The sequence below is a fragment of the Ranitomeya imitator genome, chromosome 3 (assembly GCF_032444005.1).
Source record: "Ranitomeya imitator isolate aRanImi1 chromosome 3, aRanImi1.pri, whole genome shotgun sequence".
Lineage (NCBI taxonomy): Eukaryota > Metazoa > Chordata > Amphibia > Anura > Dendrobatidae > Ranitomeya > Ranitomeya imitator.
In genome coordinates this window covers 809,376,525-809,397,304 of record NC_091284.1, presented here as the reverse complement: position 1 = coordinate 809,397,304, position 20,780 = coordinate 809,376,525, and the positions used below count along the sequence as shown (strand labels likewise).

The 20,780-nt window shown below is 43.6% G+C and overlaps 1 protein-coding gene across 2 annotated transcripts in view; it reads left to right on the top strand.

The window, feature by feature from the left end:
• The window catches only part of TMEM135 (transmembrane protein 135), a 426,102-nt gene that overhangs the window by 394,112 nt on the left and 11,210 nt on the right, over nt 1-20,780 (top strand). Inside the window, exons 7-9 of one of the 2 annotated variants that reach the window (XM_069759272.1) lie at nt 363-404; nt 15,386-15,532; nt 20,534-20,603. In XM_069759272.1, coding sequence (XP_069615373.1) covers nt 363-404; nt 15,386-15,532; nt 20,534-20,603 — 259 coding nt within the window. The remainder of the gene's footprint in view (nt 1-362; nt 405-15,385; nt 15,533-20,533; nt 20,604-20,780) is intronic. The other variant, XM_069759273.1, reaches the window with a different exon arrangement.

The window sequence follows — 20,780 nt, the reverse complement described above, 5'->3', positions numbered from 1 at the left end:
CCTGCCATGGTAACTTTGTCCACCCAGAGGTCAGCATTAGTATAAATGCATCATACAACGTACCTGTAGGTGACCGGCGACCGCTAGTGATGGATAATTTCCCCTCACCTGCACTTTTACTAGTTTAGTCGTCCTGTAAAATCCTTTATATACAGTAGAAGTGGACATGTCTCGTACGGTGCAGCATTATATACTATGGGGCAACAATTTGAATTCACCCTTTAAATATTTTTTTCTGACATATAATATGAAGTATAATGTAACCTCATTGGGCAACTTTATTATAGTTTTCTGTATATAACTTTGTCTGATTGTATACATGCCCTGAAGCTTTTACTGAAATATTCTGTTTACTATTGCAGGTGCAAAGATGGACTCCAAGGATTCGCCTTCTCAGCACTGAAGTAAGTACACCTCATGAATGTATGCTAATGTCACCGTTGATAATCTGTGGATTTGCTTGTCCCATCTGCTTCCACATATTATATGCACTTGACTCTATTATACAATATAATATATATATCAAATATATTACTAGCTGATTGTTGGGGGTCCCGCCATGGGGATACCCACTGATCTTGAGAATGGGGTCCCGCCATGGCCTGTATCAACAGAACGTCAGTCAAGCAACCACATTACCGTTCCACTCATTGTCTATTTATTGGATAGGTGACAACTTGCTAACTTGGTAAGTGGCTCCATTCGTCAACTGCTCAAATATTTCCAGCTGCCTCTTAACAAGATTACTTTTTGACCATAATTTTATCGAAATGCCGCTTAATCAATGTTTGAAAACCAAAGATGAACAAATAGATTCTAAAAGATTGAAATTTGATTAGAATTTCCGAAAATTTTGGGATTCAGACGCATTCAAATTTTGGGCAATTTGCTTGGTACAGTTTCAGCAAAATGTTCACCAGTTGACATTTTGCTGGATTCTTTGGGGGCCGGAAAGGGGTTAAATCAAACAATATACTCTTATACTCCCCTCTTTTTGGCCTTCGCCATAGCTGTCCCACCACTGTTGCTCTCCGACCCCTGTCCTCTAATTACCAACTCTTCCTTCTTCTTCTCCCTCGTGTGCTGACTAGGTCCCACAATATTACAGGTGGCATAGTTCACATCTTTGCCGGAATAGGTTTTTGGAGAGCCTAGGTGACTTTGAGTTGATTATCTTCCTGAATTAATCCAATCCAACTCAAATCAAATCTTCTTTACATGAATTGAACGAATCTTCCTGAAATTAATGCAATTTCATAATCCAGCCACATCTCCTGCGGCATGGTAATTGGGCCAGTTGGGTTAGACAGATCGATGGGTCAGGAATTATAGGGTTTAAGTGAAACTGCTTTTCAGAATCTTTTGAAACATCAAAGACATGTCTGAAATTTTTATCAGTGGAAGTCAGTGTGCTGAGATCCCCATCAATCGCTGAAATGTAGAGACAGATCCACCCGGGAGAGTGCTGAGGTCCTCCAAGGCTGAAGACAGACTTACTAGAAAGTCCTTCTCCCTCGAAGAAGAATAGCGATCTGCTGAGTGTTTTTGTCCCCTTATTTTAGTTAACAGTGGGCATGTCAAAAGTTTTCTGAAAGTGCGGTTACCATAGAAGTTTTGGGAGTCTTGGATACGCCTATCATGATTGGAAATTAAAGAGTGGCCATTGCCGTTTGTCTGGAGTTGTGGAAGCATCTTCTTCATTTACTTCAATGGTGTTTTTACAATAATGAAAATTTAGGTTCAAGCTTAGGGACATTTCCTAGCTCCTAAGGTGCCCATGTACATTGGATTAACGTTGCTGAAAATGGATGATTTCAACCCTTGTGAATGTTTTTTGAGTGCAATTTAAGAACAAAATGTCAGTTTAGCCGACCGTGACACAACATCAATGTGTGGAAAGAAGCTGACCATGTGTATGGCCATCTTGAGTCTTGCATCATTTCTTTTTCGGATGGCAAATTTGCACCTCATGTACCCAAAACCATCCCATCTTCTGTTCCAGAAAACCTAATATATCCTATTAATTTTTGAAGAACCCAAGTTGATCCTAACAGTAGAATTATAACCAAGTTGGAGAAAATTCTCTGACTACACCTTTTATTATGGGCTCACTTTCCGTAGAGGAAGCACATTTGGCTTCTATAGGGTCCTTGGAAAGGAGAGTCCAACCCATGTGTGTCAGGAATCTTAGGAGGACTCTTCTCTCCATACGAATTTTCATTTGCAAACACAAGGTTAGTGAATCAACCCAAAGTTCATTGGAGGAGTATGGGGGAGGGTCACTATGATCGTCTGTTCTAGGTGAAAAAAAAATTGGGGGCTTATGGACCAGTGAAGTAGATAAGAATTGTACAAAGGCCTTTTATCGCAATGTAAGGTAAAATGTGTTTTGAGAGCAGCCCTTTTTGGGAACATAGTGGCCAACTCCACTTTTTGGTTTCTTTGGCAGCGTAAACTTCTTTCCTCTGATTTTGCCTAAAATACCTTCATCTACAATAACCATTGGAAACAACAGTGCACAATGTAGAAACCCTACCAAAAGTTACAGTCCTCTACTTATCCTCTTGATGCTCATTCCTGGTCTAGGAGACCACATCTCCGTCAAGTCAGTTACAACTACGCCACATTCTACGGCTGTATTATGCCCTTTCATTATTTTATTCGGTTTACTGTAGACATTCCCAACAACTTCTTAAGCTTTGTTACTTTACTTTGGACCCATAGTTTCAATCACTTTAAGTTTAGCAAAGACGTTTTACAAGAAACAACATCACATTAATGTCTAGATGTTTCCAAGGAGTCCTAGGGTTTCTGGCACGGGAATGAGATTATTTCTCTAAATCAAATCCTTAGTGGATAGTTTCCATGAAATATTTGTACTGATTTTTGGCCTAGTCCTGCACTTAAACTCAAAGAAGTTCTCTGTCGTAAAAAAATGTAAATTTTTCTGTAGACTCTCAGTGAATCATTCTGCTTCGAGATCAATATGTCTAGTTTTGACTCTGCTGGTAAATCTTAGTCATAGATGAAAGTCTTCCAAAGGGTTGTCGGGACTGTGTATGCTACAGTTTTACAGAACATCTCAGGGCATTAATATTGTTAGTTTCTTTACTAGATGGACATGTGCTTTCAGATTCGCCCCATTGACATATTTCTGGGACCAGTCCATCATGACAAGACACATGAGTTCTGCTATAAGTATCGAAGACTAAAGAAATGACCACTTTAACAATAAATAGCTTCTCGTAAATTGGACCTCACCCACCATTCCCTTTGTGACAGCTGAGCTTCTCCCTCCCCACCCAGTACCACCAATATTATCACCAGGAAGATCCACAGAGCTTCTAATAATGGAGGCATTTATGGTGTGATGTAAGAACTCTTTGTTCTATGTTATACTGAAAACCGCTCTTAGTGACATTGGCTGAATGTTTGGGATCGATGTCCTACTTCAGAATAAATTTTGGGGCAAGCACATGCCTCCCTGATGGTATTATATGATGGATAAGTATCTGCCTGTATTTCTCTTCATTAATTCTGACCAAATCCTTAACTCAATTCTCTGAAATTGCAAGACCCTCCACCATGCTTCACTGTTGCTGGAAGATTCTCATTATTGTGCCGCTCTCCAATCCTTTGGGGAACAAACTGCCTTATGTTACAGCCAAATATTTCACATTCTGACCCATCAGTCCAGGATCACCTGCTGCCATTTTTCTGCACCCCAATTCCTATGTTTATGTTATGCTGGCTTCGCTGCGTGGTCCCTCCTCCTGACAAGGACGCCTACATACTCACCGCCCTGGCCCCTCGGCAGTGTCTCCGTTCCCTGCTGCGGCTTCTTGCTCCTCTGGGCCTGTGCATGTTGTTTTAGTCTCCATGTGGCGCGCACCCCCGATACTTAAATGCCGGGGCCCTGGGGAGAGAGGAGGGCCCACTCACGCTGTCATAGATACAGCTGGGAGAGCAGAGCAGGAGATAACATGCTCTCTCCGCCCACAAAGTCACTGCTGGCTGCGTTCTCTTAACCCCTATGTGCCAGCTCTGACACAAGCATCTTCTCACTCAGTCAGTGCAGCCAGGCAGGCACACATAAGGGTTAAGAGAAGGCAGCCAGTGTGACATTGTTTGTGGGCGGAGAGAGCACATTCTCCTGCTCTGATCTCTGCCCCTGGCTGACTGCAGTGCTGCTGAACTTATCAGGCAGATTCCGGAGGAGCTCCTAGTCCTACCAGTGCCTGAGTGAGTGGCGCTGCTATATAGTACGTGGGCTGCGCTGCTATATACTACGTGGGCTGCGCTGCTATATACTACGTGGGCTGCCTGTGCTATATACTACGTGGGCTGCGCTGCTATATACGGTACTACATGGGCTGCGCTACTATATACTACGTGGGCTGCGCTGCTATATACTACGTGTGCTGCGCTGCTATATACTACATGGGCTGCGCTGCTATATACTACGTGGGCTGCGCTGCTATATACTACATGGGCTGCGCTGCTATATACTATGTGGGCTGTGCTATATACTACATGGGCTGCTAGATGCTACGTGGGCTGCTATATACTACATGGGCTGCTATATACTACGTGGGCAGTGTTATATACTACATGGCTGTGTTTATATGCGATCATGAATCGGGGTATGTGTTAAAGGGGGGCCCACTGAGACTCTTTCGCCCGGGGCCCTCAAAAACCTGGAGCCGGCCCTGCTTAAAGAGGCAGCACCAGCACTTCGGAAATGCCCCTAAGCCGATAGCTGGGAGGCATCAGGTATATAAGGCACGCTCCCCGGTAGGGAGGTGCCTGAGCAACCACCTTGATTCAGTTAGTGTTGTGCAACTAGTCAGTTGCCAGGTCCCCTGTGTTATCTAAACTTGTGCCTGTTTCTGTAACCTGTGTAGTCTAATCCTGAACCTGATGCCACTCCGGCAGTACCTGAACTTGAAGCCAGTGCTGTCTTCCTGACTAGTATTCCAATATCTGAGTCTTGTCCTGCCAGTTTCTCCGAGTTTGTGTCTGTAACTGTGATCCTGACTCATGGGGTCAATACCAGGGACTTCTCAGGAGTAGTACCTGGTGGCTACCTGCAGCACAAGCTTAACTCCGCCATCAGAAGCTCTAGCAAAAACAATGTAGCCGCTTAGGCTACTTTCACATTTACGTCTTTTGCAGACCGTCAGAATGTGTCGTTCTGTGGAAAAAAGGCATCTTGCAAAGTTGCCCGCAGGATGCTTTTTTTTCACATAGACTTGTATTACCGACGCATCGCGACGTATGGACACACGTTCCATACGTCGTGCACTGGATGCGTCGGTATTTGGCGGGCCGTCGTATCAAAAAAAGTTCAAGGGAACGTTTTTTCGTACGTCCTCTCCTGCATTTTTTAATGCGCATGCCCGGCCGGAACTCCACCCCCTCCTCCCTGGGACTTTACAATCACTCAAAATTTCATAAGCTTCCGTCGGTACGTCCCGCCGACGCCTGGTGACGGCCGAGTACCGACGGAAGTGTGAAAGAAGCCTTGGCCACTCCACTCCTGGGTAAGCTTGGCCCATGGCACAGTGGGTCCACGATCCACGTGCGTCACAGTTTATATGCATTGTTGAGTCGCTTCGCTTATCCTCATTTCCATTTGGAAGGCATGGCTTTGACTGCAATTCTTTCAAGAATACCACTTCTGGCCAGACTTTGCTGGGTTCCAGTGGTTGCTGCCATTTCTAAGCTGATGTACTGCTGGACATATTTCCAAGGGAAGAAAGCTTGATGTGTCTTTTATCTGCTGCACAGTTTCTTTGGCCAATCGCTACATCTATGGTCCTCAATGTTGCCCATTTTTTTATATTTCTTCTAAAGAGCTTGAATAGCACATCTTGAAAACCCAGTCTGATTTTAAATCTTTGCTTTAGCGACATCTTGCTGATGCAGTATAACTACCTTGTGTCTTGTTGCTGTTCTCAGTCTTACCATGGTGTATGACCTGTAACCTGCAACCATCTTCCAGAACCTCACCTTTGTACTAGAGTTTGGCTGTTACTCACCCATTTTTTATGCCTCCTTTTATTTGCCAGTGTGAATGCACTCTATTAGTACTCCATAGGATTGGCCACAGAGCAACCAGCATCTGCAGTGTCTCCAGAAAAGCTACCGTGCCCACAAGATTGGACATAGTGCTCCTGCCTAAGAGCACCACAGAGCCTTTAGTACAACTGCAGTGCCCACAGCCTTTATGTCACTTTCCTTTTCCATGTTTCTGCCACTTGTATGACAAATCAAGCCACGTCGTCAGCCTGACGAATGCACTGAAATACCGTATACTATACTTTCTGTCCATGACTAGAAGAACATGGCAGTTTTCCACCAGGAACGCGCCCCACCTGTACTGTGTGTTGAATCTCAGCCCTAGTCACATCATTGAAGCTGAACTTTAATGTCTGATACAACTCATGGGGTGGCACTGTTTTTGGAAGCCATCTTTTTCTAATCTTCTACAAACCCAGAACTATATAAATAAGCTTGGCTCCATGGAGGTGGATCAAAGAGCCATAACGACCAATCCAGGAAGAAAAAAACCACAAGAACCAGTTTTCTCTACACATGATGAATTTTCAATTTTTACACATCACGTTTGTGATTTCTAGGTTGTTTTTGATCACATACCTTTGTTGTCTTCATACCACCATTACATTAATATTTAACCCCCTTGGAACAATTTTACAATTTTGCAAACGTGTGTTTTTGCTAGCTAGCAGTTAGAGCCCAGCATTATATATTTACTGTCCAGCACCTTGGACACAGCAGATGTGACCGCGCCGGGAGGGAGACTAGCAGACTAGAACCCAGATCCCATACTTTTAATCCTAGTAGTGCCGCAATTAGTTTCCAGTGCAGGTAGTTTTAAGTGGGAGAGCTCTGGGTCTATCAAAGGGCAGACCTAATTAAATCTATATGAAGGGAGATATATAGTTCGGGCCAGAAATATTTGGACAGTGACTGAATCTTCGTGATTTCAGCTCTGCAGGCCACTATTTTTTGTTTAAAATGAAAAAAACTGAGATGCCATTGAAGTGGAGACTTTCAGGTTGAACAAAAATATCCTGGGAAAAATATCAAATTCAATTTATATAAATTAAATGTTCATTTTTAATACTTTATAGATGATCCTTTGCAGGCAATGATGGCCTGAAGTCTGGAGGCCATGGACGTCACCATCGCTGGTCCCCTCTTGTGTGATCCTTTGCCGTCTTTACTGCAGTTGACTTCAGTTGTTGCTTATTTGAGGGTCTTCCTGCCTTAAGTTTTGTCTTCAGCCTGTGAAATGCTCTTGATGGGGCTGAGATCTGGTGATGACTCGGCCCTTGCAGAATATTCCACTTCTTTGCTTTCGCAGTACTTTTTGGGTCATTGTCCATCTGTCTGTTGTGAATTCTGTTATCGAACTCCCTCCTGTGGTCATGAATGGTACTTCGGCGAGTTCTGTCCATGGAATCCCTCTGGTGGCTGTGAGTGGAGCTGCTGCTTCTGAGGTTCCTTCCACAGGTGACGTAGTTTATTATTTGGCTGGCTGTTCTATTTAACTCCACTCAGATCGTTGCTCCATGCCAGCTGTCAATGTTCTTGTACTGGTTCAGTTCGCTCTTGGATCTTTCTGGTGACCTGTCTACTCCAGCAGAAGCTAAGTCCCTGCTAGTTATTTACTTGTTCATTGTTTCCTTGTCCAGCTGGCTATCATGATCTTGCCCTGCTAGCTGGAAGCTCTGGGATGCAGAGTGGCACCTCCGCACCGTGAGTCGGTGCGGAGGTCTTTTTGCACACTCTGCGTGGTCTTTTTGTAGGGTTTTGTGCTGACCGCAAAGATACCTTTCCTATCCTCAGTCTGTTTACTAAGTCTGGCCTCCCTTTGCTAAAACCTGTTTCATTTCTGTGTTTGTGACTTTCATCTTAACTCACAGTCAATATATGTGGGGGGCTGCCTTTTCCTTTGGGGAATTTCTCTGAGGCAAGGTAGGCTTTATTTTCTATCTTTAGGGCTAGTTAGCTCTTAGGCTGTGAAGAGGCGTCTAGGTCGTGTTAGGTACGCTCCACGGCTATTTCTAGTTGTGTGATAGGATTAGGGGTTGCGGTCAGCAGAGCTCCCATTTCCCAGAGCTTGTCATGTGTGAGTTTAACCATCAGGTCGTTCCGGGTGCTCCTAACCACCAGGTCCATAACAGTACAGCTGGCCCAAAGTATTAATGCATCTCAATAGAGGGATAAGAGAAGTTCTGAGACCATTTTTTTTCTCTGCAGTGTTTTTTGTCTGTCTTTTCCCCTAAACCTCTGGGTGGTTCAGGACACAGGTGTAGATATGGACATTCAAGGTCTGTCCTCTTGTGTGGATCGCCTCACTGCAAGGGTACAAAACATTCAAGATTTTGTGGTTCAGAATCCGATGTTAGAGCCTAGAATTCCAATTCCTGATTTGTTTTCTGGGGATAGATCTAAGTTCCTGAATTTCAAAAATAATTGTAAACTGTTTCTAGCTTTGAAACCCCGCTCCTCTGGTGACCCCGTTCAACAAGTAAAAATCATTATTTCTTTGTTGCGTGGTGACCCTCAAGACTGGGCATTTTCCCTTGCGCCAGGAGATCCTGCATTGCGTGATGTAGATGCGTTTTTTCTGGCGCTTGGATTGCTTTATGATGAACCAAATTCAGTGGATCAGGCAGAGAAAATCTTGCTGGCTTTGTGTCAGGGTCAGGATGAAGCGGAGGTGTACTGTCAGAAGTTTAGAAAGTGGTCTGTGCTTACTCAGTGGAATGAGTGTGCCCTGGCGGCAATTTTCAGAAAGGGTCTTTCTGAAGCCCTTAAGGATGTCATGGTGGGATTTCCCACGCCTGCTGGTCTGAATGAGTCTATGTCCTTGGCCATTCAGATCGATCGGCGCTTGCGTGAGCGCAAAGCTGTGCACCATTTGGCGGTATTCTCTGAGCATAGGCCTGAGCCTATGCAGTGTGATAGGACTTTGACTAGAGCTGAACGGCAAGAACACAGACGTCGGAATGGGCTGTGTTTTTACTGTGGTGAATCCACTCATGCTATCTCCGATTGTCCTCCTAAGCGCACTAAGCGGTTCGCTAGGTCTGCCACCAATGGTACGGTACAGTCTAAATTTCTTTTGTCCGTTACTCTGATTTGCTCTCTGTCTTCCTATTCTGTTATGGCATTTGTGGATTCAGGCGCTGCCCTGAATTTGATGGACTTGGAGTTTGCCAGGCGCTGTGATTTTTTCTTGGAGCCCTTGCAGTATCCTATTCCATTGAGAGGAATTGATGCTACGCCTTTGGCCAAGAATAAGCCTCAGTACTGGACTCAATTGACCATGTGCATGGCTCCTGCACATCAGGAGGATATTCGCGTTTTGGTGTTGCATAATCTGCATGATGTGGTCGTTTTGGGGTTGCCATGGCTACAGGTCCATAATCCAGTGTTTGATTTGAAATCTATGTCTGTGTCCGGCTGGGGTTGTCAGGGGGTACATGGTGATGTTCCATTGCTGTCAATTTCGCCTTCCACTCCTTCTGAAGTCCCTGAGTTTTTGTCAGATTACCAGGATGTATTTGAAGAGCCCAAATCCGGTGCCTTACCTCCTCATAGGGATTGCGATTGTGCTATTAATTTGATTCCTGGTAGTAAGTTTCCTAAGGGCAGACTGTTTAATTTATCTGTGCCAGAGCACGCCGCTATGCGGAGTTATATAAAGGAATCCTTGGAGAAAGGTCATATTCGCCCGTCGTCATCACCGTTGGGAGCAGGGTTCTTTTTTGTGGCCAAGAAGGATGGCTCTTTGAGACCTTGTATTGATTACCGCCTTCTTAATAAGGTCACAGTCAAATTTCAGTACCCTTTGCCACTGGTGTCTGATTTGTTTGCTCGGATTAAGGGGGCTAGTTGGTTCACCAAGATAGATCTTCGAGGGGCGTATAATCTTGTGCGTATTAAACAGGGCGATGAATGGAAAACAGCATTTAATACGCCCGAGGGCCATTTTGAGTACCTGGTTATGCCATTCGGGCTTTCTAATGCTCCATCTGTGTTTCAGTCCTTTATGCATGACATCTTCCGAGAGTACCTGGATAGATTCATGATTGTATATTTGGATGATATTTTGGTCTTTTCGGATGATTGGGAGTCTCATGTGAAGCAAGTCAGAATGGTGTTCCAGGTCCTTCGTGCGAATTCCTTGTTTGTGAAGGGGTCAAAGTGTCTCTTTGGAGTTCAGAAGGTTTCATTTTTGGGTTTCATTTTTTCCCCTTCTACTATCGAGATGGACCCTGTTAAAGTTCAGGCCATTTATAATTGGACTCAGCCGACATCTGTGAAGAGCCTGCAGAAGTTCCTGGGCTTTGCTAATTTTTATCGTCGCTTCATCGCTAATTTTTCTAGTGTTGCTAAACCGTTGACTGATTTGACCAAGAAAGGTGCTGATGTGGTCAATTGGTCCTCTGCGGCTGTAGAGGCTTTTCAGGAGTTGAAGCGTCGTTTTTTTTCTGCCCCTGTGTTGTGCCAGCCAGATGTTTCGCTCCCGTTTCAGGTCGAGGTTGATGCTTCTGAGATTGGAGCAGGGGCTGTTTTGTCGCAAAGAAGTTCTGATGGCTCGGTGATGAAACCATGTGCCTTCTTTTCTAGAAAATTCTCACCTGCTGAGCGCAATTATGATGTTGGCAATCGAGAGTTGTTGGCCATGAAGTGGGCATTCGAGGAGTGGCGACATTGGCTTGAAGGAGCCAAGCATCACGTGGTGGTCTTGACGGATCACAAGAATTTGACTTATCTCGAGTCTGCCAAACAGTTGAATCCTAGACAGGCTCGATGGCCGCTGTTTTTCTCCCGTTTTGATTTTGTGGTTTCGTACCTTCCGGGCTCTAAGAATGTGAAGGCTGATGCCCTGTCAAGGAGTTTTGTGCCTGACTCTCCGGGTGTTCCTGAGCCGGCGGGTATTCTCAAAGAGGGGGTAATTTTGTCTGCCATCTCCCCTGATTTGCGGCGCGTGCTGCAGAAGTTTCAGGATGATAGACCTGACCGTTGTCCAGCGGAGAAACTATTTGTGCCTGATAGATGGACTAGTAGAGTTATCTCTGGGGTTCATTGTTCAGTGTTGGCGGGTCATCGTGGAATCTTTGGTACCAGAGATTTGGTGGCTAGATCCTTTTGGTGGCCTTCTTTGTCATGGGATGTGCGTTCTTTTGTGCAGTCCTGTGGGACTTGTGCTCGGGCTAAGCCCTGCTGTTCTCGTGCCAGTGGGTTGCTTTTGCCCTTGCCGGTCCCAAAGAGGCCCTGGACGCATATTTCCATGGATTTTATTTCAGATCTCCCTGTCTCTCAAAGGATGTCGGTCATTTGGGTGGTTTGTGATCACTTCTCTAAGATGGTCCATTTGGTACCCTTGTCTAAATTGCCATCCTCCTCTGATTTGGTGCCATTGTTTTTCCAGCATGTGGTTCGTTTGCATGGCATTCCAGAGAACATCGTCTCGGACAGAGGTTCCCAGTTTGTTTCGAGGTTTTGGCGGTCCTTTTGTGCTAAGATGGGCATTGATTTGTCTTTTTCTTCGGCTTTCCATCCTCAGACAAATGGCCAAACCGAACGAACTAATCAGACTTTGGAAACATATCTGAGATGCTTTGTTTCTGCTGATCAGGATGATTGGGTGTCCTTCTTGCCTTTGGCTGAGTTCGACCTTAATAATCGGGCCAGCTCGGCTACTTTGGTTTCGCCTTTTTTCTGTAATTCTGGTTTCCACCCTCGTTTCTCTTCAGGGCAGGTTGAGCCTTCGGACTGTCCTGGTGTGGATACGGTGGTGGACAGGTTGCAGCAGATTTGGACTCATGTGGTGGACAATTTGACATTGTCCCAGGAGAAGGCTCAACGTTTCGCTAACCGCCGGCGCTGTGTTGGTCCCAGACTTCGTGTTGGGGATTTGGTTTGGTTGTCATCTCATCATGTTCCTATGAAGGTTTCCTCTCCTAAGTTTAAGCCTCGTTTCATTGGTCCGTACAAGATTTCTGAAGTTCTCAATCCTGTGTCATTTCGTTTGGCCCTTCCAACTTCTTTTGCTATCCATAATGTGTTCCATAGGTCGTTATTGCGGAGATACGTGGCGCCTATGGTTCACTCCGTTGATCCTCCTGCCCCGGTGTTGGTCGAGGGGGAGTTGGAGTATGTGGTGGAGAAGATTTTGGATTCTCGTATTTCGAGACGGAAACTCCAGTACCTGGTCAAGTGGAAGGGTTATGGTCAGGAAGATAATTCCTGGGTTTTTGCCTCTGATGTTCATGCTGCCGATCTAGTTCGTGCCTTTCATTTGGCTCGTCCTGATCCGCCTGGGGGCTCTGGTGAGGGTTCGGTGACCCCTCCTCAAGGGGGAGGGGGTACTGTTGTGAATTCTGTTATCGAACTCCCTCCTGTGGTCATGAATGGTACTTCGGCGAGTTCTGTCCATGGACTCCCTCTGGTGGCTGTGAGTGGAGCTGCTGCTTCTGAGGTTCCTTCCACAGATGACGTAGTTTATTCTTTGGCTGGCTGTTCTATTTAACTCCACTCAGATCATTGCTCCATGCCAGCTGTCAATGTTCTTGTACTGGTTCAGTTCGCTTTTGGATCTTTCTGGTGACCTGTCTACTCCAGCAGAAGCTAAGTCCCTGCTAGTTATTTACTTGTTCATTGTTTCCTTGTCCAGCTGGCTATCATGATCTTTCCCCGCTAGCTGGAAGCTCTGGGATGCAGAGTGGCACCTCCGCACCGTGAGTCGGTGCGGAGGTCTTTTTGCACACTCTGCGTGGTCTTTTTGTAGGGTTTTGTGCTGACCGCAAAGATACCTTTCCTATCCTCAGTCTGTTTAGTAAGTCTGGCCTCCCTTTGCTAAAACCTGTTTCATTTCTGTGTTTGTGACTTTCATCTTAACTCACAGTCAATATATGTTCGGGGGCTGCCTTTTCCTTTGGGGAATTTCTCTGAGACAAGGTAGGCTTTATTTTCTATCTTTAGGGCTAGTTAGCTCTTGGGCTGTGAAGAGGCGTCTAGGCAGAGTTAGGTACGCTCCACGGCTATTTCTAGTTGTGTGATAGGATTAGGGGTTGCGGTCAGCAGAGCTCCCATTTCCCAGAGCTTGTCTGTGTGAGTTTAACCATCAGGTCGTTCCGGGTGCTCCTAGCCACCAGGTCCATAACATCTGTCCTGTGAAGCTCCGTCCAATCAACCTCGCTGTATTTGGTTGAATCTGAGCAGAAAGTATCACCTTGTACACTTCAGAATTCATTCGGCTGCATCTGTCTTCAGTCACATCATCAATAAACACGAGTGACCTGGTGCCATTGCCACACTCCCTCCACCATGTTTTTACAGAGTTGGATCATGAGCTGTTCCAAACCTTCTCCATGCTTTCTTCTTCACTCTCATTCTGGTACAGGTTGATCTTAATTTTGCTTTTCCAGAACTTGTCAGCTTCTCTAGATGTTTTTGACAAAGTCTAATTTGGCCTATTTTTAAGGCTGATTAATGGTTTGCACCTTGTGGTGAACCCTCTGTATTTGCTCTCATGAACTCTTCTCTTTATGGTAGACTTAGATACCGAAACACCTACGTTCTAGAGTGTTCTTCATGTGGGTGGATGTTGTGAAGGGGTTTTTCTTCACCATGGAAAGGATTCTGTGATCATCCACCACTCTTACCTTCTGTGAATGTCCAAGACTTTTTGAGATTTGTTTTTTGTAGACTATACCAAACTGTTGATTTGGCCACTCCTACCATTTTTGTTATCTCTGATGTATTTCTTTGTTTTTTCAGCCCAGTGATGGTCTGTTTCTCTTCCACTGAGAGCTCTTTTGACCGCATATTGTGGGTTCACAGCAACAGCTTCCAAATGCAAATGCCACACCTGGAATCAGCTCCAGACCTTTTACCTGCTTAATTGATGATGTTATTAATGAGGGAATATCCCATGCAGCTCATTAAATAGCTTTTGAGATAATTATTCAATCAATTTTTATCCCTTTAAAAAGAGACAGCCACATATTAAATAGTTGCAATTCCTAAACCCTTACTTCAAAAAGTGACTAAATTTCCTTGTTTTGTAAATAATTTTGTCAGGCACGGAAAATTATGAATCCTTGCTAATCAATTTATTAGAGGATTTGTCCTCATTACTGTAAAAAAAATTGCCAGTGAGTGTCTTCCAATTACCTGTTTATCCATAGTATTTTCCCTGCCTTCATTTATATTAATATCAGGACATTCTCATGTGGAGTACAGATAATGGCAGTGATGGGTACAGATGATGGCAGTGATGGGTACAGATGATGGCAGTGATGGGTACAGATGATGGCAGTGATGGGTACAGATGATGGCAGTGATGGGTACAGATGATGGCAGTGATGGGTACAGATGATGGCAGTGATGGGTACAGATGATGGCAGTGATGGGTACAGATGATGGCAGTGATGGGTACAGATGATGGCAATAATGGGTACAGACGATGGCAATGATGGGTACAGACGATGGCAGTGATGCGTACAGATGATGGCAGTGATGGGTACAGATGATGGCAGTGATGCGTACAGATGATGGCAGTGATGGGTACAGATGATGGCAATGATGGGTACAGATGATGGCAGTGATGGGTACAGATGGCAGTGATGGGTACAGATGATGGCAGTGATGGGTACAGATGATGGCAGTGATGGGTACAGATGATGGCAGTGATGGGTACAGATGATGGCAGTGATGGGTACAGATGATGGCAATGATGGGTACAGATGATGGCAGTGATGGGTACAGATGATGGCAGTGATGGGTACAGATGATGGCAATGATGGGTACAGATGATGGCAGTGATGGGTACAGATGATGGCAGTGATGGGTACAGATGATGGCAGTGATGGGTACAGATGATGGCAATGATGGGTACAGATGATGGCAGTGATGGGTACAGATGATGGCAGTGATGGGTACAGATGATGGCAGTGATGGGTCAGCAGCACTTGTCTCCTCCTTTAAGTGTTCTGATAAGCACAATACTCAGAGGAGGAGACAGCTGCTGATCTATCACACCCATCATCTGTACTCCAAATGAGTACGGTCTGATTTTACTGATGATTACACCACTTATATACAATTTTTGTACTGAAATGAAGATAAGTCCACTAATAGAATAATTTGCAAAGTTTTATACACTTTTGTGCTGGACAAAAAAAAAAAAGATAATCAAATTATCCTAAAACGCTGGAAAGTAAAAAAAAAAAAAAAGTAAAATATCCTGCCTTCTCAATGCCTACAGGAACTATTAAAACCTGCTAGGCCACATTGTAGGGGTGCAGGCATTTTATGGCAATATTTCTTTTCTTATCAGATTCATTGTGGGAAAAGAAGAGATTCCAGCTCATATATTGCTGCCTGAAACCTTGTATGCCAAAACCGGAAAGAAAACCAAGGAACAGGAGGAAACCTCTCGGAGGATTAATATATTCTCTCTGACAAGGAAACTTATGGACTCTATGTACGTACGAGCCCTGGTGGAAAAGAGGCATCATTATTTTTATTTTTTTTTGTAAAATATCTTCTGTTACCTTGGCCATGAGTTGAGTCTTGGAGAAATGGAAAAACCACAGAGCGGCCAAAATTCTCTCCGTAAATCATGTAAATGTATCAGAGTCAGGAGTAATATGTCAGGAATCCACTTTCTTCCCGGGATGAGGGTGCGTGTTACTAAACACATTCAAAAGATTGAGAATTTCACCTTAAGAGGTTCAAGATGTTTCTGATTATGGTTAATCTTAGATTGTTACAAAAGTCTGCAGACTTACCGAGCAATGACTGCGAGTCAAGTAAGTATAAGGTACATGGTAATGAAGCCCAAAAAGGCAAAATGGAGGGAGGATGGAGCAGGAAAGTAATGGGGTTGGTTCTACAAGCCAAGATGTCACCCAGGGAAAGTCACACTATAATGCAGCTTACATATAGAATGACTGAGATGAAAACTATACTTATCCTATACTGATATTGGTTTGCAACATAAATTATACCCCAGAGTTGCACTCACTATTCTGCTGGTGCAGTCACTGTGTACATACATTACATTACTGATCCTGAGTTATATCTTGTAGTATACTCCAGAGCTGCACTCACTATTCTGCTGGTGCAGTCACTGTGTACATACATTACATTACTGATCCTGAGTTACATCCTGTATTATACTCCAGAGCTGCACTCACTATTCTGCTGGTGCAGTCACTGTGTACATACATTACATTACTGATCCTGAGTTACATCCTGTATTATACCCCAGAGCTGCACTCACTATTCTGCTGGTGCAGTCACTGTGTACATACATTACATTACTGATCCTGAGTTATATCTTGTAGTATACCCCAGCGCTGCACTCACTATTCTGCTGGTGCAGTCACTGTGTACATACATTACATTACTAATCCTGAGTTACATCCTGTATTATACCCCAGAGCTGCGCTCACTATTCTGCTGGTGCAGTCACTGTGTACATACATTACATTACTGATCCTGAGTTACATCCTGTATTATACCCCAGAGCTGCACTCACTATTCTGCTGGTGCAGTCACTGTGTACATACATTACATTACTGATCCTGAGTTATATCTTGTAGTATACCCCAGCGCTGCACTCACTATTCTGCTGGTGCAGTCACTGTGTACATACATTACATTACTAATCCTGAGTTACATCCTGTATTATACCCCAGAGCTGCGCTCACTATTCTGCTGGTGCAGTCACTGTGTACATACATTACATTACTGATCCTGAGTTACATCCTGTATTATACCCCAGAGCTGCACTCACTATTCTGCTGGTGCAGTCACTGTGTACATACATTACATTACTGATCCTGTGTTACATCCTGTAATATATTCCAGAGCTGCACTCGCTATTCTGCTGGTGCAGTCACTGTGTACATACATTACATTACTGATCCTGAGTTACATCCTGTATTATACCCAGAGCTGCACTCACTATTCTGCTGGTGCAGTCACTGTGTACATACATTACATTACTGATCCTGAGTTACATCCTGCATTATACCCCAGAGCTGCGCTCACTATTCTGCTGGTGCAGTCACTGTGTATTACATTACATTACTGATTCTGAGTTACATCCTGTATTATACTCCAGAGCTGCACTCACTATTCTGCTGGTGCAGTCACTGTGTACATACATTACATTACTGATCCTGAGTTACATCCTGTATTATACCCCAGAGCTGCACTCACTGTACTGCTGGTGCAGTCACTGTGTACAGACATTACATTACTGATCCTGAGTTACAGCCTGCATTATACCCCAGAGCTGCGCTCACTATTCTGCTGGTGCAGTCACTGTGTACATACATTACATTACTGATCCGGAGTTACCTCCTGTATTATACCCCAGAGCTGCACTCACTATTCTGCTGGTGCAGTCACTGTGTACATACATTACATTACTGATCCTGAGTTACATCCTGTATTATACCCCAGAGCTGCACTCACTATTCTGCTGGTGCAGTCACTGTGAACATACATTACATTACTGATCGTGAGTTACATCCTGTATTATACTCCAGAGCTGCACTCACTATTCTGCTGGTGCAGTCACTGTGTACATACATTACTGATCCTGAGTTACATCCTGTATTATACTCCAGAGCTGCACTCACTATTCTGCTGGTGCAGTCACTGTGAACGTACATTACATTACTGATCCTGAGTTACATCCTGTATTATACTCCAGAGCTGCGCTCACTATTCTGCTGGTGCAGTCACTGTGTACAGACATTACATTACTGATCCTGAGTTACAGCCTGCATTATACCCCAGAGCTGCGCTCACTATTCTGCTGGTGCAGTCACTGTGTACATACATTACATTACTGATCCTGAGTTACCTCCTGTATTATACCCCAGAGCTGCACTCACTATTCTGCTGGTGCAGTCACTGTGTACATACATTACATTACTGATCCTGAGTTACCTCCTGTATTATACCCCAGAGCTGCACTCACTATTCTGCTGGTGCAGTCACTGTGTACATACATTACATTACTGATCCTGAGTTACATCCTGTATTATACTCCAGAGCGGCACTCACTATTCTGCTGGTGCAGTCACTGTGTACATACATTACATTACTGATCCTGAGTTACATCCTGTATTATACTCCAGAGCTGCACTCACTATTCTGCTGGTGCAGTCACTGTGTACATACATTACATTACTGATCCTGAGTTACATCCTGTATTATACCCCAGAGCTGCACTCACTATTCTGCTGGTGCAGTCACTGTGTACATACATTACATTACTGATCCTGAGTTATATCTTGTATTATTCTCCAGAGCTGCACTCACTATTCTGCTGGTGCAGTCACTGTGTACATACATTACATTACTGATCCTGAGTTACATCCTGTATTATACCCCGGAGCTGCACTCACTATTCTGCTGGTGCAGTCACTGTGTACATACATTACATTACTGATCCTGAGTTACATCCTGTATTATACCCCGGAGCTGCACTCACTATTCTGCTGGTGCAGTCACTGTGTACATACATTACATTACTGATCCTGAGTTACATCCTGTATTATACCCCAGAGCTGCACTCACTATTCTGCTGGTGCAGTCACTGTGAACATACATTTCACTTTGTGACAATTAGAGAAAAACATATTTTAAAGAATTGGGCATTAATTAATTAAAAGGGTGAAAGGAGATATGGACATCATAATAAGTTAGCAAATAACAATATTCCTAGTGGGCCAGTGGTTTACTTATGTTAGATATCTAGTGGTTTATCAAATAAAAAATATCCCTGCTGGTCCAGTGGTTAATTATACAATCTATTCATCCAGGAAATACCAATTTCCCTGGTGTTCCAGTGGTTATATTAAGCAAAACACCTAGTGGTCTCGAAAAGAACAATATCCCTAGTGTCCAGTAATTAAGTACAGTATGTATCGTAACTAATGGACTAGTAACTAATATCCCTGGTGATCTAGCAGCTAAGCATGCAATATATCTAATAGTGTAGCAAGTATTAATATTACTGGTGCTCTATTGGTTATATATCTAATATATCTCGTGGTCCAGCAACTTACAATATCCCTGGCGGTCCAGTGGTTAATTATATAATCTACTGGTGTAAGAAATTGCAGTATCCCTGGTTCTCTATTGGTTATGTATGCAATATATCTAGTGGTCTAGAAAATAATATCCTCTCTGGTGGTCCAGCGGATAATTATATAACTATTGGTCTAGAAAATAATATCCCTGGTGGACCAGTGTCTAATATACTATTTGTCTAGGAAATAATATCTCTGGTGGGCCAGTGGCTAATTATATAATCTATTGGTCTAAGAAATAGCAATATCCCTGGTTCTCTATTGGTTATGTATATAATATATCTAGTGGTCTAGAAAATAATAACATCTCTGGTGGTCCACTGGCTAATTATTTAACTATTGGTCTAGGAAATAATTATATCCATGGTGGGCCAGTGGTTAATTATACAATCTATTGGTCTAGGAAATAGCAACATGTCTGGTGGTCCAGAGGTTAATTATATAATCTGTTGATCTAGGAAATCATATCCCTGGTGGGCCAGTGGTTAATTATGTAACTATTGGTCTAGGAAATAATATCCCTGGTTGTCCACTGGTTAATCATATAAGTATTATCCCTGCTATTAACTATAATTCATAACATTATCCCAGGTGGTCCTGCAGTTAATTATATAACTATTTTTTTCTAGGAAATAACATTATCCCTGGTGGTCCACTTGTTAATTATATAAGTATTATTCCTATTATTAACTATAATTAATAACATTATCCCTGGTGGTCCAGTGGTTAATTATATAACTATTGGTCTAGGAAATAATAATAATATCCCTGGTTGCCCACTAGTTTATTCTATAATCTATTGGTCTAGAAAATAACAATATCCCTGGTGGTCCAGTGGATAATTATATAATCTATTAGTCTAAAAAATAACAATATCCCTGGTTGTCCACAGGTTAATTATAAAAGTATTATCCCTGTTATTAACTATAATTATTAACATTATCCCTGGTGGTCCTGTGGTTAATTATATAACTATTGATCTAAGAAATAACAATATCCCTGGTTGTCCACAGGTTAATTATATAAGTATTATCCCTGTTATTTACTATAACTATTAACATTATCCCTGGTGGTCCTGTGGTTAATTATAGAACTATTGGTCTAAGAAATAACAATATCCAGGTGGTCCAGTGGTTAATTATATAACTATTGGTCTAGGAAATAACCAGTGGGCCCTTGGTTACAATAAGTAAATGACCCAGTGGTCTAGAACCCGCTCTGTCCAGCCCAGTTTTATACTGGGGCCGTTTGTTACGGACCTTGTCCCCGTTCCCCGCAGTGCCGGCCCCTTTGCGCTCGCTGAATGTTTACCAGTAGGATACACACATACATGTCTAGTTACTCCCGGTGATTTGTGGCTTTCTGTTTAGATGCAAGCACGGGCCCCGGCACAGATGCTGCAAGCACTACGAAGACAACTGTATCTCTTACTGCATTAAGGTAAGCGCTGATTGCTGCCAGATGTGGCGGAACGCGGCCAGCATGGCCGACACACGGATCTTTTGAAGACTCTCGTTGATAAACTCCACTACATCTACACGAGCCAACGTTTTATGTCATCCCTCCGATCCCCAGCCAAGAAATTCAGCATTATCTCCTTTAATTGAGGTTAGACGA